This window comes from Macaca fascicularis, chromosome 9 (assembly GCF_037993035.2).
Source record: "Macaca fascicularis isolate 582-1 chromosome 9, T2T-MFA8v1.1".
In the NCBI taxonomy this organism is placed as follows: domain Eukaryota; kingdom Metazoa; phylum Chordata; class Mammalia; order Primates; family Cercopithecidae; genus Macaca; species Macaca fascicularis.
In genome coordinates, this window is record NC_088383.1 from 8,595,001 (window position 1) to 8,609,717 (window position 14,717).

Below are 14,717 nucleotides of genomic sequence, written 5' to 3' on the forward strand. Positions count from 1 at the left end.
ATACTTTAACCTGGTGTTTAATAAACTAACAGTCTGTGCTTTGAAAGGGCTAATTCATCTCTAAGGGGATAGTTTACTTCCAAGTGAATCTTTCACTGCACTGGGGGACCACCAGCTTGAGCACAGTTTGTGTCACTCAGAAAGCAAGGAAATGATTTTGGCATGGAATAACTGATGGATAAGTGATCCACCAACATACGAGTCTGAATCCAGGATGGGGTTTTCTGTGTGTGGCGAGAACACATACCCAACGTTTCATTATGCTACTTCAACAGGCACAAACATCAACGAAGCACTCCTGCGGGCAATCTTCATTTTGAATGAAGCCAATAACTTGGGACTGTTGGACCCCAACTCCGTCTCGCTGATCATTTTGGTTTCTGATGGAGATCCAACAGTGGGCAAGTGTCACTTCAACTTGGTCACGACAAACACTTTCACTGTTGTTTCTTGGAATGGTGGTTTGCCTAAAAGGGGAACTCTAATGGCATTTGCCTGAGTTTCTAGAATATTTTAAACCCATGCTTCCTAAAGGAGGTCTTCTGATCCTGCAGCCCTCGCCCCCTAAGCTACTGCTCAGACACTTTCAGCAAGGGCGCTCTTGAGTGCCTCAGTGCCACCTCCACAATATGCGGAAATCTGAGTCTGAATTTTAACAGTAGGTTGTGAGGATTGCTGATGCATTCTAGGGAAATGCATTTATTTCCTCAACTTGAGGTATGTGAAGATGGTGTATGGGGGTGGTGGATGATGAATATTGATCCCAGACCTCCCAGCAGTACATTTGGAGGCCACAGTAGCATATTCCCTATTATTCTCCACACTTCTCCCAGTTGCAGCTGGAGAAATGACTGCTCTCTGACACAACCTTGAAGTTAAACATTTTTCTTTCTACAAAATGGCAGCAACACCTCCCTTCTTCTATTATTTACTTTTATCTTTGTTACATTGTTTGATTTTATTTATTTTTTGAGACAGGGTCTTGTTCTGTCACCCAGGAGGGAGTACAGTGGAGCGCACACAGCTCACTGCAGCCTCAACCTCCCGTGCTCAAGTGATCCTCCCACCTCAGCCTCCTGAGTGGCTGGGACTACGTATGTGCACCACCACACTCAGCTAATTTCTTTTTTTTCTTTTTCTCTCTTTTTTTTTTTTTTGAGAGATGAAGTCTCACTGTGTTGCTCAGGCTGATCTCAAATTCCTGGGCTCAAGCAGTCCTCCCACCTTGGTCTCCCAAAGTGTTGAGATTACAGGTGTGAGCCACTGCACCCAGCTATCTTTGTTTTACTTGTGTCTTTATTCTGGCCACTGTCAGTAATAGTGAATGGCAGATCGTGTTGTCTGAGTGTGCTATCATACAGACTAGGACTGGGTCTGATACATCCTGACACAGCCAAATGGAATGAAAATGCACGAGGCAATACAGTGACAGCCAGAGCTTTAGAAAACCAGAGAGCAACCATCTTATTAATAATGAGACTAGAAAGAGCCATTGTTACGTATTTGTTGTAGAGCCAAGGTTTTCTCTCTCTCATCAGATTACTTTTAAAATTCAAGTTTTAAATAAAATCATAAGGTAGAAAAGGAAATATAGTTTAAAATATTTTAAACACAGTGGCTCACACCTGTAATCCCAGCACTTTGGGAGGCTGAGGTGGGTGGAGCACCTAAGGTCAGTAGTTCCAGACCAGCCTGGCCAACATGGTGAAACCCCATCTCTACTAAAAATACAAAATTAGCCGGACATGGTGGTGTGTGCCTGTAATCCCAGCTACTCGTGAGGCTGAGATAGGAGAACCGCTTGAACTCGGGAGGTGGAGCTTGCAGTGAGCCAAGATCTCACCACTGCACTCCAGCCTGGGCAACAGCGTGAGACTCCGTCTCAAAAACAAAAACAAAAACAAAAAAGTTAAACCATAATTTGGTTTAATCATGGTTTCTCACTCCTGTTTCTCAACCATTCAGTTCCTGTCCCTGGAATCAGTCACTGGTTGCCAGTTTCTTATGTATCTTTCCACAGATAGTTTATGCATGCCTGTATACTATATATACATGTTTGTACACAGGCATGTGTATGTGCATACATACACATGTGTACATTTATACAAGCTTGCCTGCAAATGCATCCTATGTACCCTGATATTGACCTAGTTTTTTTTTTCTACTCTAAACATGTCCTTGAGATTGTCTGGTATAAAGAGTTGCTGTGTCCTTTTTAGTAACTGCATAGTATCTCACGGTTTGAACATACCATCATCTAACCAAGTGCCTCCTCACTGGTGTATATTTATGTTGTTTCCAGTATGTTGCTAATTCCCCAACAATGTTGCTATGCAACGCAAGCCACACTTCATTTCAACATGTATGAGTGCATCTCTAAGAAAAACTCCTAGAAATTGAGTTACTAGGTCAAAGGACAAATGCAATTTTAATCTGAACAAATTTTACTAAACTGCCCTCCCTGGATTTTCCAGAAACTTTATGACATTACTTGTTTATTCCTTTCCTTTCTGTCATCGCCCACTTTAGGTGAACTAAAACTGTCAAAAATTCAGAAAAATGTGAAGGAGAATATCCAAGACAATATCTCCTTGTTCAGTTTGGGCATGGGATTTGATGTGGACTATGATTTTTTGAAGAGACTCTCCAATGAAAACCGTGGAATTGCACAGAGGATTTATGGAAACCAGGACACGTCTTCCCAGCTTAAGGTAACGTTTTTCTTCTGTTCTTTTTTTATTATTCACTGGAAATCATTTAACTACCCATATCTGATGCATGTATGATGCATCACTGAACTTAACTCAGAATGGTCATGATCTCAGCCATATTTGGTTGGAAGGATCAGGAAAGTGCTCAGTTCCTTTCTCACACGTTTCCCCTCACCCTCATATTTCTGCAGTAACAGTGAGGTATGAGGCAGGTGGGTGATGGGAACGGCTTTCCTACCCCCTGAACAAAAAGGTCTTCTGAGCATCATCAAAGCTCCTTGTAGCTCTCCCGCCCCGCTAGCAATTGGTCTTCTTATCATCATGGCCAACCATTTTCTCTTTAACACGCATTGGCACCTTGGTATCAATTTTTCACAATGTAAATTTTCTTCAGTATTAAGATAGAGGCTGAGTGTGGTGGCTCATGCCTGTAATCCCAGCACTTTGGAGGCCAAGGTGGGAGGATCACTTGAGCCCAGAGGTTTAAGACCAGCCTGGGCAACATAGTGAGATCCATCTGTTCAAAAAATAAATTTTTTAAAATTAAAATACATATATTGAAAAAAACAAACTATTGGTTTGTTTTGACTAAATAGATGAGAAAATGATGTAAGGAAGGAACATGTCTTTCCCCGCCGTGTGTCAGTACCAGGCATCGTATTTAAATTTGGGAACAAGTAAGAGATAAGATTCTGATTTGGGGAATATTAATCCAGCTGACTTTTTAAAAAATTTAATTATTATTATTATTTTCTGAGATAGAATCTTGCTTTGTCACCCAGTCTGGAGAGCAGTGGTGTGATCTCGGCTCACTGCAACCTCCGCCTCCTGGGTTCAGGCGATTCTCACACCTCAGTCTCCTGAGTAGTCAAGATTGCAGGCATGCTCCACCACGCCCGGCTAATTTTTGTATTTTTAGAAGAGATGGGGTTTACCATGTTGGCCAGGCTGGTCTCGAACTCCTGACCTCAGGTGATCCCCCCCACCTTGGCCTCCCAAAGTGCTGGGATTACAGGTCGAGCCACCATGCCCGACCTCTTGCTGACTTTTATCATAAGTTTGTCCAACAGTTTTTCATGCTGACCATAACAGAAAGGGAAAAAAATGCCAGGCTCTTAAATCAAAGGTAATGTTCTCAACAAGTCTTTGTCTTCTCTCTGTTTTTAATCTGATAATTATGAGCATTTCCCTTTGTCCCAGACATCCCATGTGAATAAATTAAGAGGTATCTGCTGATCCTTTGAAGAATCTCAGAGTAAAATGTTTTAGATCAGCTGGGCACGTAATCCCTGTAATCCCAGCACTTTGGGAGGCCGAGGCAGGCAGATCACAAGACCAGAAGTTCAAGACCAGCCTGGCCAAGATGGTGAAAACCCGTCTCTACTAAAAATACAAAAATTAGCCGGGCTTGATGGCAAGTGCCCGTAATCTCAGCTACTCGGGGGGCTGAGGCGGGAGACTTGCTTGAACCTGGGAGGCAGAGGTTGCAGTAAGATGAGATCGCACCACTGCACTCCAGCCTGGGCAACAGAGTGAGACATCATCTCAAAATAAATAAATAAAATATAATATAAAATAAAATAAGATGCTTTAGATCTACAAAGCAGTATGAACATAATTTCTCTCTCTCTGTCTTTGTGAATTGTAGAAATTCTACAACCAGGTCTCCACTCCATTGCTCCGGAATGTTCAGTTCAACTATCCCCATACGTCAGTCACGGACGTCACTCAAAACAATTTCCATAACTACTTTGGAGGTTCAGAGATTGTGGTGGCAGGAAAATTTGACCCTGCTAAATTGGATCAACTAGAGAGCATTATCACGGCGACTTCGGTACTTCCACTTATCTGCCTATTCTGTCTACTAATTGGCCCCCTAGACACAGTCCCTCTTGAACGTCAGCTCTGCCTGCCGGAAATCATGGGTGTAGAACAGAAGCAATCAGTGATGGAGAAGACAGAAGAATATCTCTGCCATCTTCCCCACTATTCCACAAATCCCTACCCTTTCACCCAAGCCCAATCCCAAGCACAGAAATGCATTTCCTTCCTCAGTAGGCTTTGTCTTCCATTTCTTTTTTATTCCCCTTCATTCGCAGCAGGTACTAAACATGTGAATTGATTAACTATAATTACCTGGTATCTCTCAACTGAACTTTCCATCATCTAGGCTAACACGCAGTTAGTCCTGGAGACCCTGGCCCAGATGGATGACTTGCAGGATTTTCTATCGAAAGACAAGCATGCAGATCCCGATTTCACCAGGAAACTGTGGGCCTATCTAACCATCAACCAACTGCTAGCTGAACGGTAAGAAGAGAAGAGTACCCACACCACGGGATCTGCAGAACTGAAATGTCCACCATGAATATATGCATTCATACACAAAAAGAGTTTGGAAGCGAGAAAGATAGCAAATTAGCACAGGCTTGAATTATTATCCTCCACTAGTTCTGAACACTTTAGAGAAAGCTGGGTTCACTCTTTTTCTTCTTTATTGAGGTATAACATACAGTAACATGTGCAAAAGGCATTAATTTTTATTTTATTTATTTATTTATTTATTTTTATATTTTTGAGAGAGTCTTGCTCTATCACCCAGGCTGGAGTGCAGTGGTGCGATCTCGGCTCACTGCAAGCTCCGCCTCCCGAGTTCACGCCATTCTCCTGCCTCAGCCTCCCAAGTAGCTGGGATTACAGGCGTGTGTCACCATGCCCAGCTAATTTTTTTGTATTTTCAGTAGAGACGGGGTTTCACCATATTAGCCAGGATGGTCTCGATCTCCTGACCTCGTAATCTGCCCACCTCAGCCTCCCAAAGTGCTGGGATTACAGGCATGAGCCACTGTGCCCAGCCAAAATGCATTAATTTTAAGTGCACCATTCAATGGATTTTTATATCTATCATCCATGTAATCACCACCCAGATCCAGAGGTAGGTTCCCTTGTTCCCCTCCCTCAACACCCACCCCCCTCCTCCAGTGGAATCTACTCTTTCAATGTCTGTGATCATCAGTTTTGCCTGATTCTAAATTTCACATAATCAAGCAATCTGTATTCCTCTGCTCCTGGCTTCTTTCACTCAATATGATGTTGGTGAGATTCACCCATGTTGCTTCATGTATCAGGCGTGGATTTGCATTTACTGGCTCCTACAGCTGCTGCCAAGAGATCCTGACCTCATGATCCGCCCGCCTCAGCCTCCCAATGTGCTGGGATTACAGGCGTGAACCACCGTGCCCAGCCCTGCATTCTTGAAAATGGCTTCTTGTCCAAAAAGAAATTGATGATTACTAAGGATTATGATGTTCCCTAAGGAAGGGCTCCCCCACACTCATCTGTGTCCCCTCTGGTTGCTTCATGTGTCAGTCATGTATTTGCACTTACTCTTGAAAATGGATTCTTGTCCAAAGAGAATTTAATGATTATGTGATTATGATGTTCCCTAAGGAAAGGCTCCCCCATGCTCATCCGTGTCCCCTCTGGCTTCTCAGCCGAGCTGCATCTCAACTCTCCAACCTGAAAACTATGTCCCTAGAGCAATGGATGGTTCTTTGACTACCTGCATCAAAATTACACAGAGGTGTTTGATAAAAGTTCCCATTCCCAAGCCTCATTCCATCTATTAGATAGGAGTTGCAGGAAGATGGAACAGGGTCTAAATGAGGCTGGGAAAATGAAATGCTGTTGTATGACTGAACTCATAGAGAAAATCCCTGATGTTGATAAGATTAGAAGAAATACGTAAGGCTGTAAACTATGACTGTGAAGTAAAAGAGAAATAACTCCCTGTCTGACAGAAGCACATTACAGGCATATAGCAAATTGTGGTAGACGTTAAATATTGATTTTAAAACAATTCCTATAAAAAGATCAGCAGTTGCTAAAGGTTGGAGTGTGGGAGAGAGGGGAGTAGGTGGAGCACAGAGCATTTTTAGGGCAGTGAAAATACCCTATATGATACTCCAAAGGTGGACACCTGTCATTATGCATTTAACCAAACCCATAGAATGTACAACACCAAGGATCAGCCACGTTAGCTGTGGACTCTGCGTGATAATGATGTGTCAGCTTCTTCCCTTGTAACAAATGCACCACTCTGATGTGGGATGGATGCTGACAGTGGGGAAGGCCGTGTATTTGGGGGACCGTGTGTATGCAGTGGGCACATAGAAAATCTTGATACCTTCTGCATAATTTTACTGCGAACCTAAAACTGCTCTAAAATATAAAGTTAAAAAAAAAAAAAAAAAAGCCTTGGGAGCCAGACGTGGCTCCCAAGGAGGGTGGATTGCTTGAGTCCAGGAGTTTGAGACCAGCCTGGGCAACATGGCAAAAGCCCATCTTTACAAAAAATATAAAAATTAGCTGGGTGTGGTGGCATGCACCTGTAGTCCCAGCTACTCAGGAGGCTGAGGGAGGAGGATCGCTTGAGCCAGGGAAGCTGAGGCTGCAGGGAACCGTGATTGTGCCACTGCACTCCAGCCTGGGCAACAGGGCGAGACCTTGTCTCGAAAATAATAATAATAATAAATAAGTAAATAAATAATGCCTTGAGACTTAGCTAGATAAAATACTCAGCTTCTTGAAGCCAGTGAGTTAGTTCTGTTTCCCAGTTACTTTGCGGTCCTGCCCCACCCCCAGGTTGGACCCCAGCAGCGGTGGGGTGCAGGGGCGGGGAGCTGACTTGGGCTCCCACTCCAATGCAGCCATGCTCCATAACACCTCTACTTCTTGAATGCAGAAGCCTGGCTCCTACAGCTGCCGCTAAGAGAAGAATTACAAGATCCATCCTGCAGATGTCTCTAGACCACCACATTGTGACCCCGCTGACCTCGCTGGTGATCGAGAACGAGGCTGGGGACGAGCGCATGCTGGCGGACGCCCCGCCCCAGGATCCCTCCTGCTGCTCAGGTCAGAGCTGCACCTGTGAGGACTAGTGGCCAGGCAGCTCTCTTGCCCTGGGGGGAAGTCCTAGTGCCTCCGCTCTCTCCCACTCCAGCCCACCTCTTGCACCCAGCCCTGGGCCCTCCTGTGCCCAAGCTCTTCCTGCCAGCTGGGAGGAGGATGGATTATTGCTGTGGTCATTGACCCTTTTGCTCCCATGTTTCCCAAAGGAACTTTTGAAAACCTGCATACCCTTCCAACATTTTTGACATCAATATTTGAAATTTTTTATCTTAGCCTGGGCAACATAGCGAGACCCCATCTCTAAAGAAAAAAAAATTTTAACTGGGTGTGATGGTGGGCACCTGTAATATCACCTGTTTGGGAAGCTGAGGCAGGAGGATCTCTCGAGCCCAGGAGGACCACTGCACTCCAGCCTGGGTACCATCACATCTCACTGCAGCCTCCAACTCCTGGGCAACAAATATAATTTCTATATGCAACTAACATAATTACAGTATTTTATAAATATTGACCTTTTAAAATAAAACTGTTACATCACTGTTTTCTGTTTTTTTCTTTTTTTTCTTTTTTTCTTTTTCTTTTTTCTTTCTTTCTTTTTTTTTTTTTGAGACAGAGTCTTGCTCTGTTGCCCAGGCTGGAGCACAATGGCATAATCTTGGCTCACTGCAACCTCAGCCTCCCAGGTTCAAGCAATTCTCCGACTTCAGCCTCCCAAGTAGCTGGGATTACAGGCATGTGCCACCATGCCCGGCTAATTTTTTGTATTTTTAGTAGAGACAGGTTTTCACCATGTTGGCCGGGCTGGTCTCGAACTCCTGACCTCAGGCGATCCACCTGCTTTGGCCTCCCAAAGTGCTGGGGTTACAGGCGTGAACCACCGTGCCCGACCACATCACTGTTTTCAATACATCTAATGAAACAGAATACCTAATTGGTTACTATCATTCATTTTTTAAAAATACATAAGCATTTCCTGTATTACAATTATTAGAAGCTGGCCAGACATGGTGGCTCATGCCTATAATCCCAGCACTTTGGGAGGCTGGAGTGGGTTAATCACTTGAGCCTATGAATATGAGACCAGCCTGGTCAATGTGGCAAAACCCCATCTTTAGAAAAAAATACTAAAATTAGCCAGGCATGGTGGCACGTGTCCATAGTCCCAAGTACTCAGGAGGCTGAGGTGGGAGGATTGCTTGAGCCTGGGAGGTGACCGTTGCAGTGAGCCAATTATGCCACTGCACTCTAGCCTGAGTGACAGAATAAGACCTTGTCTCGAAAAAAAAAATTTTTTTTGGAAGTTTTACATTATTCTTTTTTCTAGTTGAACTTGTATTTCCACTCCACTTGCCCAGCAGAACTATATCCTATTGTAATATATTTTTACGCTTCTTTTAGTAATCACCTCACTTATCTATAAGAAAAAAAGTTATAAATTTTAATTTTAATTAAAAATTTAATTTAAAAATCATAACCATAAGATTCTGAGTATTCAAAATTCTCTTCTGAACTGGGTCTGATTAATATTACTACTAGTAACCAAGTGAGCAAAATAATATAAATAAATTATAAATTTGATTACACGTAAGAAGTAAAATTGGAGTGGAAATAATCTATAATCTCTTACTGGGAAAAATGTGACTGGGTGTTTTTCATGTATTCATGGATAAGTATTATTTATGAATGGATTGAAAGAGACAGGATTCAGCATCAATTCTACTTCTAAGAGAACTTGTATGGGCAGAAGTCCCGATAAATATTGGTTGGTACAGTTACTCGCTTATCTGAACTCTTTGAAATTTATATGCCAAAACATGCATACGGACCTAGCGTCCAAAAAATCTTGTATAATTTATCAGCTGACAACGTGAGCCCTTCCTCAATTTTGTTGAAAGCAAAGAATTGGAAGCCCTGTGGCTTATACAAGCATTCGCTCCTGATCATTGGAATCATGTTTTTCGCCCTACATCAATATTCCAATGGATGTTTTGGTTCTTGGAGGACTTTTTCGGGAGGGGAGTGGGGAAGAGCAGGCCTTCTGCTTGTAAACTGGGAGAAAAGGGTTTCTTTAGGAAAGAGTCTATGTCTAAACTGAGACTCTAGAAATTGCCTTTCAAACAGTCCATGCTCTCTGAGTCCTGCAGAAAGTCTCCAGGCACCCTGGAGGGTGCACGCACCCAGGGCTAGGAGACCTCAGGCTTATACATCTCTTTCTCTTCTCTTTCTTGGGGACTGGTCCTACTGAAACATATATACATATATGCTATATACATATACACACGTAATTATACATTATAGATAATATATAATTATTAGTATCCTATATATAATATATATAATTCTATATAATATATTATAGCTACAGATATATAATTCTATATAATATATTATAGCTACAGATATATAATTATATATATTATAGCTATAGCTATCTAATTATATATAATGGCAATTATATTATATATAATTATATATAATATAATTATACATATTATATATGTATATATAATATATGTATAATTATATACTACCTATAATATATGATATATAATATATTAGATTCAGGGGCTAAATGTGCAAGTTACTTGGCTATATTGCATGTTACTGAGGCTTGGGGTACAAATGATCGTGTCACCCAGGTAGCGACCATGGTACTCAGTAGTTTTTCAACCCTCCCCCCGACCTCCCCTTTCCCTCCCTCTCCCCTCTAGAAGTCCCCAGTGTCTATTCTTTCCATCTTTAGTCCGTGTAGTACCCAGTATTGACTTCTCAATGTAGTACCCAAGGTAAGTGAGAACATGCGGTATTTGGATTTCTGTGAAATATATTCTTAAGAATGCTTTGCACACAGTTGGAAGGATTTTGTGCATTTTTAATTTCGTTCAAGCATGACACCAAGTTTACTGCACTGGTCCATGATTCGGGGAACTCTGACTTGTAATGTTCCCATGACAACTACCTGTAGACTCACAGCTAAATAGATCTAGGGACAAATGAACCCTGGATTAGTTTCTAGGCATGGCTTTCTCACAGAGAGCTAGCCTGGCTATCGGAAAGCAAAAAGTGCCTTTTGTTGTCATGCGAAATCTCTCTCACCAGGAAGGAAACCTCTCTGGGAAACTAACCTGCTCGGCTTGTTTGTGAGCGAATAGGGAGGGAGCCAGGAAGATGCCACGGTAACCTGGGCCTTCTCCCAGACTTAGCTCCCCAGCCTGCACTGGAGTCACCGGGCCCTTCCCCAGCCCTATAAAGTGGTTCCTCCCACGGCCACCCTTGCTCAGGTTCCAGACTCCAGAAAGAACCGTATCACTGGCCCCCTCCCTCAGCAACATGCCAGAGGGAGCCCGACAAGAGAGAACTCTGGCATAAAAATAGAGGAGAAAAACCTAAGCTGACAACATCTGGGGGTGCATAAAACAGATTCTTGACATGGTGAGCAATTTCCGTGGAAACGTAAACCTAGAAACTAACAGATGCAGGTTTTTCTACCCAGGGGCCCTGTATTACGGCAGCAAAGTGGCTCCAGATTCCATCCCGTCTTGGGCCAATCCTTCACCAACACCCGTGATCTCCATGCTGGCACAAGGAGCTCAGGTGCTGGAGTCCACGCCACCCCCACATGTGATGAGAGGTAAAGCTTCTACACTGCTTGCGTGTCCCAGAACTCAGCCGACCATAATCCTGGGAAGCATTGTGTGAATGAGGCCGGGTGCAGTGGCTCACGCCTGTAATCCCAGCACTTTGGGAGGCCAAGGCAGGCAGATCACGTGTTTTTCTATAGAAATACACCTTATTTTGTTTGTTTTAAATCATGTATTTACAGAATCCTAGTTGTGTTCAGTCTTTAAAGAAACCTTTCTGCAAACAGTTTCAGTGGGAGGTTTGGGTAGTAGCTGTGGTCATCTAAAAGCCAGGAAAAAGTATTTCTTTGTGAGAGTTTTGGTGGCTGTGGCTTCCTCGTGTAATCGCAGATTTCTTTGCCTTCCATTGTCAATTTCTTTGCCTTTCTATTGACAACCTCTCTGGCATCTTCTCCCACAGCATGTGAGAGGGGAGCTGCCCCGGGGAAATGGGAGGGACAGTGTCTCCTCTCCTGTTTCCAGCTCCTTGCATTGCAGCCTTCACCCACAGAGATCACAGCTGCTGGCAATTAGCTAGTTCATCTAGAAAACCTGTGTGCAGCTTTTCTTCCCTTACTTTTCTTTTTATTAGAAAAAAAGTAAATTTCAACACTCAGAGACAGAGCACATCGGAAGCTGCAAAGTCCCAGCTTGACTTGAGTGTTTGAAATTTAGAAGGGTGGTTCCTGCTGGTCCTAGAACTGTGCAGCTTTCTTGACTGCCTGGAATATAGACCTTTCCATCAAGAAAGCCTCAAAGCTGGTTCTCAAGGTTGTATGCCTAGCACATACCAAATATCATGTTGTAGCAGAGAAAACTTAGCAAGGGCTTTGAATGGACATTTAATGTTATTTCAGGCAAGGCACATGGCTCACACCTGTAATCCCAGCACTTTTGGAGGCTCAGGTGGGAGAGGATTGCTTGAGGCCAGGAGTTTGAGACCAGCAAAAAAAAAAAAAAAAACCCTTTTCAAAAAATTAGCCAGGCATAGTGGTGCACCTGTAGTCCCAGCTACTCAAGAGGTTGAGGTGGGAGGATTGCCTGAGCCCAGAAGTTCAACACATTGCAGTGAGCTATTATTTCACCACTACATTCCAGCCTGGGTGACAGAGGGAGGGAGACCCTGTCTCAAAAAATAAAATAGAGACCTGGCATGGTGGCTCACGCCTGTAATCCCAGCACTTTGGGAGGCTGAGGAGAGCAGATCACTTGAGGTCAGGAGTTTGAATCCAGCCTGGCCAACCCTGTCTGTACTAAAAATACAAAAATTAGCTGGGCGTGGTGGCAGGTGCCTGTAATCCCAGCTACTCGGGAGGCTGAGGCAGGAGAATTTCTTGCACCTGGGAGGTGGAGGTTGTAGTGAGCTGAGATCGTGCCACTGCACTCCAGCCTGGGCCACAGAGCAAGACTCTGTCTCAAAATAAAATACGATAAGATAAAATAGGATGATAAAATAGTAACTTCATCTCACCCTTAGGGCTTATCTCTAAAATGATTTCTAGGCCACAAGTAACTTGCTCCTTCACCCTCCATTGCTGGTAGTGCTTTGTACAACACTCCCCTCTCCTACCCCAGCTCTGTGGGGGTGGGAGTCCCACGAGGGACCATGCAGGAGTCTCAGTTAACAGTGGCAAATGTCCGCTGCCACGCACGAGTGGGGAATCCGTGCAGAAGTTGACCACGCTGGAGGAGCAGTTGCTTTTACTGTACCTTTCCAACCAGCGGTTTCTGAGAGCCAGACACTACCGTGATGCCCAGGGAGTGAGCAGCTTAAACTGTGGCTTCGCGAAATAAAACTTTTGGAGAAAATTGTTGAGACCAAGTTAATTTACCTTTAAATATTCTTCCCAGTTAAGACTGTAGTGCTTCTTCCAAGTTTCTCATCTCTGTTGTAGGATGCAGTACAAAGGATGAGGACTTCAAAGTCAGACAGTCCTAGAGATACATCTGCCCCATGACCTTGGTTATACACTGAAATCCCTCTAGGGCTCAAGCAGCCCACCACTAAAACGGGAATGATAATACCCTCCCTGCAGGGTGGATACAAGTTTCTCTTTTTGTTCTGCCCATAAACCTTAGGTGCTAGGAATCTATAACATTAGTCATGGAGGTCCTCGATCTACTTTCAGCCTGATCAAAATTTCAGGCTGGACTGACCCATTTAACCATGATGCTTCATTTCTGTTGTCTTGAATTCTATCAACTCAGTATGGCAGCACTGATTCACTATTGCTTATCAGGAGGTCTGATTGGTGGGATTTGAGTTAATTAAATGGCAAAACCAATCGTTGTCTTTAATAAAAGCTATTTTCTTCAAACAGAATATTTCAAACTACCATATTTGTGTAGAGGAAGAAAGAGGATATCATAATATAATGATTGTTTAAGGGTTCCTTTTAATTTTTATTTTTGAGACGGAGTTTCACTCTTGTTGCCCAGGCTAGAGTGCAATGACTCAATCTCGGCTCACTGCAACCTCCGCCTCCCGGGTTCAAGCAATTCTCCTGCCTCAGCTCCCGAGTAGCTGGGATTACAGGTGCCCGCCACTACACCTGGCCAATTTTTTTTTTTTTTAATTTTTTAGTAGCGATGGGTGTTCTCCATGTTGGTCAGGTTGGTCTCGAACTCCCGACCTCAGGTGATCCATTCACCTGGGCATCTCAAAGTGCTGGGATTACAGGAGTGAGCCACCAGGCCTGGCCAAGATTATTTTTAAAAGAGCCTTTGTTGTGTGTGTTTTTTATTTTATTTTATTATTTATTTATTTATTTTTGAGACAGAGTCTTGCACTGTCGCCTGGCTTGGAGTGCAGCGGCGCCATCTCGGCTCACTGCAACCTCCGCCTCCCAGGTTCAAGCAATTCTCCTGCCTCAGCCTCCCGAGTAGCTGGGATTGCAGGTGCCCACCACCATACCCGGCTAATTTTTTGTATTTTTAGTAGAGACGGGGTTTCACTATGCTGGCCAGGCTGGTCTTGAATGCCTGACCTCGTGATTCACCCACCTCGGCCTCCCAAAGTGCTGGGATTACAGGCATGAGCCACCGCACCTGGCCTGTTCTGTGTTTTTACAATGCCCTGTAGTGTCCGGCTCCAATAAAAATCAACTAACCACGTATTTGTGGACTGCAGAGCATGAACCTGGAGGTGTGAACTGAACATTTCTGGCCTGAGTGACAGGTTTAGCCACTGCACGAACTTCCCGTAACTCCTCTGCAAGCTTTTATTCATACTGCCACCAACAACTTTCCTAAAATGAGGGTCAAGTCACTTCACGTTTATGAGGAAGTGCTCCATGACAGAGGGACAATGGAGTATGAACAACTGGCTCCCCGAGGCCTGGAGGAGTACCGAGCATAAAGGAGAAGCACAATAAATATTTGTTCTGATTAAATTAAAGATGTTCAGGAATGATATAGTGCTCAAAATCATCTTCCTTTTAATGATTTTGTTTACATTTTCTTTGTATATTTTCCA

At 43.6% G+C, this 14,717-nt stretch overlaps 1 protein-coding gene across 1 annotated transcript in view; it reads left to right on the forward strand.

Annotated features, from left to right (window-relative positions):
• Positions 1–14,717, forward strand: part of ITIH2 (inter-alpha-trypsin inhibitor heavy chain 2) — a 45,910-nt gene that overhangs the window by 24,603 nt on the left and 6,590 nt on the right. Inside the window, exons 11-16 of the mRNA XM_005564593.4 lie at positions 276–401; positions 2,530–2,711; positions 4,360–4,545; positions 4,882–5,021; positions 7,456–7,625; positions 11,116–11,253. Coding sequence (XP_005564650.3) covers positions 276–401; positions 2,530–2,711; positions 4,360–4,545; positions 4,882–5,021; positions 7,456–7,625; positions 11,116–11,253 — 942 coding nt within the window. The remainder of the gene's footprint in view (positions 1–275; positions 402–2,529; positions 2,712–4,359; positions 4,546–4,881; positions 5,022–7,455; positions 7,626–11,115; positions 11,254–14,717) is intronic.